The sequence below is a fragment of the Penaeus chinensis genome, chromosome 32 (assembly GCF_019202785.1).
Source record: "Penaeus chinensis breed Huanghai No. 1 chromosome 32, ASM1920278v2, whole genome shotgun sequence".
Taxonomy (NCBI): Eukaryota; Metazoa; Arthropoda; class Malacostraca; order Decapoda; family Penaeidae; genus Penaeus; species Penaeus chinensis.
In genome coordinates, this window is record NC_061850.1 from 30,281,063 (window position 1) to 30,291,205 (window position 10,143).

Here is a 10,143-nt window from a genome sequence, read left to right on the forward strand (position 1 = left end):
CAAGCCCGACGGTGATTCCACCAATATACTGCGTCCGTTTTCTTTCTCCTAGTGTATTTCTTTGGTTTGAGGGATTCTTTCTCATCTTAGATGCATAAGAGCAACACAATTTGATGATTCAATAGTATTTGATAAGGCTGTGATAGTGTATGAGTAACCACACCACCATAAGCAGACGGTATGCACAGCAGTCTTGGAGGTGCCACATGTTAAACCATGTCATGATTATCCTTTACGAAATACCTTAGGATTTGCAAGATGACAAGCCATTTCCTATTAAATGTTTATTTGCGGCCCTACTATTCAACTGAACCGAGTGCAAATAGCGCAATTACGGAAGGTGTTGCGGTGTCGCGTCGAGCGGAGACGTGGCAACGGCGCGGCGACGGTGGCGGGAAGAAGAGCAGACGAGACGAGGCTCGGAGCGGCCACGGCGTTCAGTAAGTGACCAGCCACCGAGGTAAGAGGATGTTGTTCGTGCGTCGCGGCTTCACACCGCAGTGAGTGCAGTGATGATCATGTGCTAGTGCGTGCATACCCAGTTGTGCAAGGAAATCGCCATCATGGCAACGCAGGACTACACCCCGCATCTCAAGCGAGTGCTGCGCTCGTACCAGAGCACGGCCATGACTAGTCTCCACGGGCCTGGCACCATCTACCTGAACGTCGCGGGCGGCAGGGGCGTGAGCGAGAAGGTGGCCGACTTCGGCGAGGAAAATATGAAGTCTTTTAAGCAGTGCATTAAGCTGTACGAGGACTCCCTCAAGAACAAGGTCGAGGACAGCCCCCGGCGGTGCGCTGTCGACGACGCCGAGTGCAGGCGAGTCCCAGCGCCGTCCAGCCCGCCCACGCGCCGCACGCCCACGCCCTCCGCACGAGAGCCGCCGCAGCCCGACCTGCCGGAGGGGAAGGACCCCGACGGCGCCCTTCCTTCGGCGGCGCCCCTTCGCTCCCCCTCTCCCCCCGCCCCCACCCCCGCCACCCCATCGCCCCCCGCCGACGCCCTCGCCGACGCCCTCGCCGCCCCTTCCGCGCCCACCGCCGGCGCCGCCAGCATTAAGGCGCCCGCCGCCGGCAGCGCCTCCGACAGCACGGGCTTCGGCGGCTCGTGGGTGGAGCCGGGCGTGTTCCTGGCGCCCGCGCCCTTCCCGCCGCAGCCGTGGCCGGTGCTGGCGGCGGCCGACAAGGGCTCGCCGGGCTCCAGCAGGGGCTGCGAGGAGACCCTGCTGGACGGCGAGCCCATCGCCTGCTTCAACGTGGGCGGCGAGCGGCGCCTGTGCCTGCCGCAGATCCTGAACACGGTGCTGCGGGAGTTCTCGCTGTGGCAGATCAACAACGTGTGCGACGAACTCCGCATCTTCTGCTCGCGCTCCACGCCCTCGCAGCTGGACGCCCTTCGCGTGGCGGGCGTGCTGCCGCACACGGCCACGTCCTGCGGCCTCATCACTCACACCGATGCCCAGAGGCTGACGCAGGCCCTGCTCTACGCCCATCCCTCCCGCTCGCCCGCGCCCGCGCCCGCACAGTCGCAGCAGGCGAGTCCGCAGCTTCGGGTCTACCACACCTGCTTCGGGAAGTGCAAGGGCCTGGTGTGGGACGAGTTGTACAACTCCGCCAGCGCCGCCTGCATCGAGTGCGAGGAGTGCCATGGCCTGTTCCCGCCCGCGCGCTTCGTCTGCCACGCCCACAGGTCCCTCGAGAACCAGACCATCCACTGGGGTTTCGACGCCGAGAACTGGCGCACCTACCTGCTCCTGGCCAAGGAGCAGCGGCAGCCCCTCGAGAAGGCCGAGCTGCTCCTCAAGGCCTTCAAGAGCAAGTTCGACCCAGCGGGAGCCAACCACAAGCGCAAACAGGTAAGCCAGATTGTCGCGGCGTTCCCGGGCGACGGAGGCGCGGCCGGAGGGCTCCTGGAGCGGCTGCTCCTCGGGCGCCCGCGGCCTCGCCTCCGCTGCCGTCCGAGGGTCTTTGCTGGCCCGCCGTGGGTGCCAGGCGTGTTTACGTTTCGTTGTCTAAGCCTCCTCCTCCTCCCCCCCCTCCTCCTCCTCCTCCTCCTCCTCCTCCTCCTCCTCCTCCTCCTCCTCCTCCTCCTCCTCCTCCTCCTCCTCCTCCTCCTCCTCCTCCTCCACCTCCTCCACCTCCTCCTCCTCCACCTCCTCCTCCACCTCCACCTCCACCTCCACCTCCACCTCCACCTCCACCTCTTCCTCCACCTGTTCCTCCTCCCTTTTTCGCCATGCGGAACTCCGCCGGCTGCCTCGGCGTGGAGGCTTTGGAAGGTCGCAATCACTCCAGACGAGGCGGGCAAAAACGCGTCTCCGCCGAGGCATGCTCGGCTGCACCGCGATTTTACCGAGGGAGAAATGTCAGGAGAGGAAGCAGCAGGCGGCGCCCTCCGCTGGCCAGCGCCTCCGCCGTTGCCTCCGTCTGTGGTGGCGAAGGGAGAGAGGTCTATGGGCCGCAGAGTGGACTACTGACTGAACAACGATTTAAATTCGATGTAAACAAATATTCAGGGAATAGGGGTGAGGGAGGGATGGCTGCCCCTCCCTCCTCCCCACCGACGCCCGTGTGTGTGAAACCGCAGCATTTAAAAAGACCGATTTCCGGGCCAGCCGGCCGCTGACGTCATAGAGATTTCAGAGGCGTATCTACGGCAAAAGGCGCTCGCGAGACATCGGAAATTAGCATACACCTTGGCATGTTCTCTCCATCTCTCCTTCCCTCCCGGCTTCCCTTCTCTCCCTCCTTCCATCCCTTCGTTTCTCCCTCCGTCCTGATTTCCTTCTTAATCTCTCCCTCCCGACTTCCCTCCTCCTCTCCTCTCTCTCTTGATTTCTCTTCTCTCCTTCCATCTTTTTCATCCTTTACCTACCCTTTTATTCACTCCTGATATCCACTCCTCTCCCTCCCCCTCTTCCATTCTCTCCCTCCCCCCCTCTCACACGCCAGGGCTTGTGTTATTGGCCCAGTTCCTCCTCTGATCTGTGCCACTGCCATTATCTACACAATTATTTTCTCCTATTCGGTTCTGTCCTTTGTATTCATTTTCCCTCCGCTCCCCTCTTTCTTTGGATTGTGTCTCTTTCCCCGCTTCGCATCCTTAGGCGCGGCGCAGACATCCTTGAGCACTCCAGACGACCCTGTTCTCTGCTTGCTTGGGTGCCTGCGCTTACCTGCGAAGTGCTTGCGTCATGCTGGTCGACCACTCTCTCTCTCTCTCTCTCTCTCTCTCTCTCTCTCTCTCTCTCTCTCTCTCTCTCTCTCTCTCTCTCTCTCTCTCTCTCTCTCTCTTCTCTCTCTCTCCATCCCTCCCTTCCTCCCTCCCTCCCTCCTTCCTTCCCTCCTTCTTCCTCTCCTTCTCCCTTGCTCCCTCTCCCTCTCCTTCCTCATTTCCCTCTCCTCCCTCTCTTTCTTCCTCTCCTCCCTCTCCCTCTCCCCATCTCTCTTTCTCTGTTTCTCTCTTCGTTGCTTGCCACTCTCCTCCCACATTCTCTTTTCGGACTCAACCTCCCACTCTCTCACTCTCTCCGGCGCCTGTGTTCCCAAGTCCCTGACCGGTTGCATGGCTCTGCCCTTTTCTCTATTGCCCCCTCCCTTATCCTGTCCCTCTCCCTCCCTTCCTCACTCAGTCTCTATCTATCTATCTATACATAATGCTTATGAATAGATGCCTTTATTATTTATTTATTTATATGTTGTTTATTTATCTATCCTCTTTCCCTCTGGCTAATAGTTCTCAGGGATATTTTCGTGATCATAGCTTTATTTGTGCACATGTTATCCCGTCACAAGGACCTTCCCCGAGCAAAGACCAAAACGACTTAAGCTCGCCGGGCACCAGCTCCTCACGCAGGCGCCGACGACGCTGTAGGGACGTTGTCAGTAGTGGCAGTGGTGTCACAGAGAACAAAGCTGGTGGCAGCGGTGTCAGTATCGGTGTCACAGGGTACGGCGGTGTCATTCTGCGGTTCCGTCTGGAGAATGTAGAAGGCTGTGGAAGAGAGCCTTCGTGTATTTCGAAGTGTTCTCTTTGTCTTATGAACGGATGTTTTGTCAATATTGATTTGTGTATCATGGTGGTTATCTTTTCTTGTCTTTAGTCTTTTAGATGAATGTCTGCTCCACCTTGAGCCTCCCCGTTTATTAACGAACACGAACAATTATTCATCAAAGGGAGAACAGAGTCTGTATCTCTCCCTCCCTCCCCCCCCCCCCTCTCTCTCTCTCTCTCTCTCTCTCTCTCTCTCTCTCTCTCTCTCTCTCTCTCTCTCTCTCTCTCTCTCTCTCTCTCTCTCTCTCTCTCTCTCTCTCTCTCCTCTCTCTCTCTCTCTCTCTCTCTCTCTCTCTCTCTCTCTCTCTCTCTCTCCTCCCCTCTCTCTCCTCCTTCTCCTCCTCCTCCTCCTCCTCCTCCTCCTCCTCCTCCTCCTCCTCCTCCTCCTCCTCCTCCTCCTCCCCCTTCCTTCATCCTCCCCTTCTCCCTTCTTCCCTCCCTCCCACCCCTTCACCCCCGCTCCTCCTTCACTCCCTCCTTTCCTTTCCTCCCTCTCTCTCTTCTCTTCCCGCCCTCTCCTCCCCGCCCTCCAGTATCCGCCCACTCCTGTTCTCGACAAGGAAGGGCGACTGGGCTGGCGTGTCCTCCGCTGACGCAATGTTTACTTCGCCGTGCCTGCGTGTTTGTGACGGCCAACACTTATCGGCGCTTCATGTTGCAACCAAATCACTGAGACAGAATACGAGCCGTTGCATTCTTATCATGCAGAGCGGGCATGGGCGTGTCCGCGCTGGGGCGAGTGCACGGTGCAGTACTTCTGGGGTTGAGAGGAGCGGCTTGCAAGACGAGAGCAGGGTGGGCATCCGGGCTGCGGGCGCGGGCGGAGGGAGGAGTGAGGCATGAGGAATGAGGAAACTGGTGGCCGCAGGTGGAGCGAGGAGCGGGGAAGCTACAGACCGAGCATATGCAGTGGGAGAGTACTATGGTAGGGAATCCATGGACGCTGTCAGGCCGCCACGCAGATCGAGCACGACGAATGATCTTCAACTGTACATGTTTGTTATTTAGATTTGCATGCATTTTAGTCTTTCATATGCAGGTGCAGATACACGCACTCACTTATACGCTTATGCAAACATACATGCAGAGAGAGAGAGAGAGAGAGAGAGAGAGAGAGAGAGAGAGAGAGAGAGAGAGAGAGAGAGAGAGAGAGAGAGAGAGAGAGGAGGGGGGGCGTTATCATTAATAGATGCTCATATGATTTACAAAGCGTATTTCTTTTCCTTCCATTACCATTACTTTCCCATACCTCTTCCATGGACATCCGTGAGCCTCCGGCCGGGCAGCAGCGAGCTCCCTTAACTGCTTGCTTGCTTGAGGGCGTCACAGGACAAGGCAATCACTCGGTGGAAATTGCATCTCCACCTAAGTTATCAGAAGCCCAAACTGTGATCTCGAGCAGCTGTTCGGTGCGCTGGTCAGCTGTGCATACCGTGGCCTCTGCAGCTGTTGCCAGAGCCGCTCGTGTCGCTGGCGTGACCTTCGGAGGCGAAAATGCTCGGCTGAGAGGAGCTCTGTCGGCCCCGTCGCCATCTCCACGCCCTCGGGTATCTACCGCCCACCTCCGAGGAAGTTCCCCCTCCCCCGAGTGGAGTGCGAGCGCCCCCGACGGGGCTGCCCCTCGCATGCATCAGCCGTTGCCGTATGGCGTGGCGTGAGTGCGCGTCGCATTCTTCTGCATGACATGTGCATGCGTTAAAGCGAGGCGTGCATAGTCTGGAGTGCACGTGACTTCTTGGCCCAGCGCGGCTTCGTTGCACGTGTGTGTATCCTTGTCGTAAATGGAATGTGTGCGCGAGTTGCCGGCGAGTTATATACGTGCACACGCATACGTCTGTTTGTGTGAATGCATGTGCGTGCGTCTGAGTGTGTGTGAGTGTGTGGGCATACTGCTTGCATGCATGCCATGTGAGTGTGCACACCCGGCTGCCCGAGCTCAGCGTCTCCCGCCCGTGTGCATTCGTGCGTCCGTGACCTTCGGCCAAAGTCACTGAGGGAGGGTGGCGCAGTTACCTAGCCCTGCGCTCTGGTGGTTGGAGATTGGCGTTGGTGAGCTCTGGCCTCCTGGTTGAGCCTCGGAGGACCTGGTTCGAGCTGGGGGCTACCAGGCCTTGTGGTGGTTGTGGCGAGGGCGGCTGCCGCAGGTGGAGGGCGGGGGTGGGGGGGGGGGGGCGGATTATTCAAAGGCTGGAGGCGAGGGGGGCGGGGGTTTGATCCGATGGGCAGAAGGACGATGGGTTGAGATTGGAAGGCTGGCTCTGGGCGCGGACGAGGAGATTGGATCGCTCCCACGGAATGTGCAAATCAGTATTACAGAGCGAGCGGAAGCCGACGAGGTGTCTAAATATTTACCTTGTTGACTCAGATTTTATGAAGGAGAGGGAGAGGCAGGAAGACAGACAGACGGCTGACAGACAGCAGACAGGCAGGCAGGCAAGCAGGCAGGCAGGCAGGCAAGCAAGCAAGCAAGCAAGCAAGCAAGCAAGCAAGCAAGCAAGCAGGCAAGCAGGCAGACAGAGACAGCAAAGAGAGGCAGCGACAGTCGGCTATGCAGCGCGAGGCCGGGCAGCTGAGAGCAGAGGTGTATAGAAAACAGAAACATGATCTGAAAGGGCGATGGATCAAAGCAAAAAGAAAAGCACTGTAACGCTGTCGCTAAGGGGTTGAAACTGATTATAACTAAATACAGGATTTGATGGTGCCACTGTCGGGACCAGATTTTGTTTGTCCCGCAGGACGCTTGTGTATACAAACGCACAGACATGCACACCTACACGCACACAAGCACAGACGCAAACAAGTACGCACATACACACACACACGGACACACACACACACACGCACACGCACACACGCACACGCACACGCACACGCACACGCACACGCACACGCACACGCACACGCACACACACACACACACACACACACACACACACACACACACACACACACACACACACACACACACACACACACAACGTTTGCAATTCACCCCGATGCCTAAATTGATTGGTCTGCCATTATCTAAAGTAGATTTGCTCCCGGTGGGCGCAGTCGTGGTGTCTTGGCAGGCCCTCTCTTCCCTGGGGTGACGGGGAGCCTTCCTCGTCTGCCCCGGCGGAGGAAGGGCGCGAGAGAGCCGTGGCAGGACTCGGGGCTGCTCATCCTGCCTGCCTGATGGGGACCTGCGCGATGGACGGGAGGGGACTTGTTATCGTCGGGGCAAGGGTGCTGTACGGGGGTCCTTCCTGCGCTCTCTCTCTCTGTCTCTGTTTTCTATTCTTTCTTCTTTCTTTTCTCTTCTCTGTTTTGTCTTCACTCCTCTCATTCTCTCTTCCCTCCCTCCCTCCCTCTTCCTCCATCCCTCCTCCCCTCCCTCCCTCCCCCCTCCCCCCTCTTCCTCTCTCCCGTCTCCCTCCCCCCCCTCACCCTTCGCATCCACCCTTGCGCCACACCTTACTGTAACTCCCTCCTGCTTAGACATGCCTTGACGCTCCTCATGACTCCTCATTCTTATCATTCTTATTCTTATCACGTTCTTCTTTTCTTCGACTATCGTGGTAGGCTGTTTGGCGTCAGCACGATCGCTCTAGTTGCTAGTGTCGTTATCAATGGTCTTTATCATTGCTGCAGCTACTTAAAAACAACTTAAGCCCTGTAACCGCATTGACTGCAATAACAGCGACAAAAAACTACTGCAGCTGCTCTCACTAACTACCATTGCATATGACAGGGGCTGCATTGGAGAACAGTGATGTAGAAAATGCACTGATACATTGCCGGGCGCACTGCAGGTGGGGTATGAGGCGCGGTGAAAGTAGTGTGAAGTGTGCCCCTCCACCCTCCTGGCCGCGCAGTTTCCATGTTGTCTGGGCAGTGTTCATCTCACCCACATATTCGCCGCATGGAGGCGGGAGACTCGAGCCCCCACATGAATAGCTCAGCATGACGGAAGTGCGTCCTGCTGCTCGAGTCCTGGAATGTTCTCGAAGCTGAGCCCCGAGAAATAGCTGTGCAATAACGCCAGATCGATCGCCTGCTACTGGCCAGCCTTTGCCAGCGTCGCCCAAAGGATGTCGACTCTGCCCTCGTTAGGGTGACTAAGGAGAGAAACGGCTGGCTAATGACTCACTCGACGGAGGAGATAATGAGTTTCTTGAACCTTAAATCAAGAATTCGGCGAGCTGGGATGAGTAAAAGCCCGTGCGAGGCCCGGCGGCTGGGCAGGGCACGGCCTCCGGCGGTAGCCTCAGACGGCAAACGAACGGAGTGGCCTCAAAACAATGCATGACGTCAGAGCATGACGTCACGAGGGAGCGGCCCGAAAGTTCTCCTCGTCTCACGGACTTCCGCTCACGGGAGACCGAGTTGCCTGGTCGGTGCGCGCGTGTCGGGCCGAGCACGGCGCTGTCTGCAGGTTGTCTAGGGCGTAATCAAAGCCCTAGCTGAGGTTGACGCTCGTGACGGAGATAATTGATCCGCCACTCGTGCTCTCGTTTTCGTTCCGAGTGCCTGTGCGCCGCCGCCCGCTCGTCGTCGCTGTTTCCTTGAGCTTCGTCAGTCGCGGCTGACGGTTGCGCCGCCCTGCCTGTCTGCTGAGCCTTCTTTTGCCTTTTGTTTCTGATCGATTTTCTCTCTGATTATCTTCTTACTGTCGGCTTCGCATCTCTCATCCTTCCCTCTCTCCCTCTCTTTATGTGTTTCTCTTTTTCCTTCGAATTCTTATGTTTTTTTTTAGAGCTGATTCGACCGACTTTTGATAAAAAAACAAAAAAAAAACAAAGTCTGTCGTGTCTGGGGAGAAATTATGTTGTGTCTGGAGGCTACTTTTTGCGCTGGGAACAAAATCTGTGTGTGTGTGTGTGTGTGTGTGTGTGTGTGTGTGTGTGTGTGTGTGTGTGTGTGTGTGTGTGTGTGAGAGAGAGAGAGAGAGAGTGAGTGTGTGAGTCAATATTTATAGTATTTATGATAATCTAGGTACGTGTGTAGCTGTGATGACATATAGGCCCTTGTTTATGTGATTTTATTTTTTGTGTCTGCGTGCTTTTATGTGCGTGTATTTATGGCTTTGTGTGTCACTCGCGTAAGCTCTCGTCTCCTTAAGAAGCGCGTCGGGTTGAAGCCCCTTCGGGAATGTCCGTTTTCTTCTGGATCCCTCACTTTCCCCGCTGGCATCTTGGCTCTTTCGGCGCCCGCGTCCTCGGCTGTCGCTCTTTTCCTCTCTGTCGGGCTGTCTGCGTCGCTGTCTGTCTGTCTGTTTCTTGTTCTCTGTCTGCCTGTTTCTTGTTCTCTGCCTGCTCTCTCTCTCTCTCTCTCTCTCTCTCTCTCTCTCTCTCTCTCTCTCTCTCTCTCTCTCTCTCTCTCTCTCTCTCTCTCTCTCTGTCTCTCTCTCCTCTCTCTCTCTCTCTCTTCTGTCTCTTGATTTTTTTTCTTCTTGATAGTGCTTTCTATTCTTTTACTTTCCGTTACTTTCTTCTTTATTTCATCTTTGCTTTTCTTTCTCTCTCTTCGTACTTCCTTGGGCACTGTTTTCAATTTGGAAATCGCCATCATGTTTCTTGATCACTTTTTTCCCTCCCACTCTCTCCAGTCGCATATTATCATCTTACCTCTTTCTCTCCTCTTTCTTTCGCCCTTTTCTTCATTTTCTTTCTTTGATTTTCTTCTTTATATCGCCTCACTTCTATTGTCCTTTCCCTCCTGACTGTTGTACCCACTCCCCCCTCCTCCTCCTCTCTCTCTCTCTCTCTCTCTCTCTCTCTCTCTCTCTCTCTCTCTCTCTCTCTCTCTCTCTCTCTCTCTCTCTCTTCTTACTTACATTATCTTCGCCCTCCTCGCTTCACCCTTACTGCTCTCACCTATCACCCTTCCCCCCCCCCCCCTCACCGTGCTCACCCTTCACCCCTATTATCCATTGCCCCCACTCGCATTCCACCCTTCACCCTTCCCCCGTGCCCCTGCCCTAAACTTCACTCCCCACTCCCAACCCTTCTCCTCCCCACTCCCCTCTCCTCCCCTCTCCCTTTCCTCCCCATTTCCCTCTCCTCCCCACTCCCACCTCCTCTCCACTCCTCTCTCCTCCCCACTCC

At 56.3% G+C, this 10,143-nt stretch overlaps 1 protein-coding gene across 3 annotated transcripts in view; it reads left to right on the forward strand.

Moving 5' to 3' along the window:
• The first annotated feature begins 432 nt into the window (after window positions 1-432).
• The window catches only part of LOC125042629 (ski oncogene-like), a 147,648-nt gene continuing 137,937 nt past the window's right edge, over window positions 433-10,143 (forward strand). For all 3 annotated transcript variants that reach the window (XM_047638391.1, XM_047638394.1, XM_047638395.1), the window contains exon 1: window positions 433-1,856. In XM_047638391.1, coding sequence (XP_047494347.1) covers window positions 564-1,856 — 1,293 coding nt within the window. In that variant the 5' untranslated portion in view covers window positions 433-563. The remainder of the gene's footprint in view (window positions 1,857-10,143) is intronic.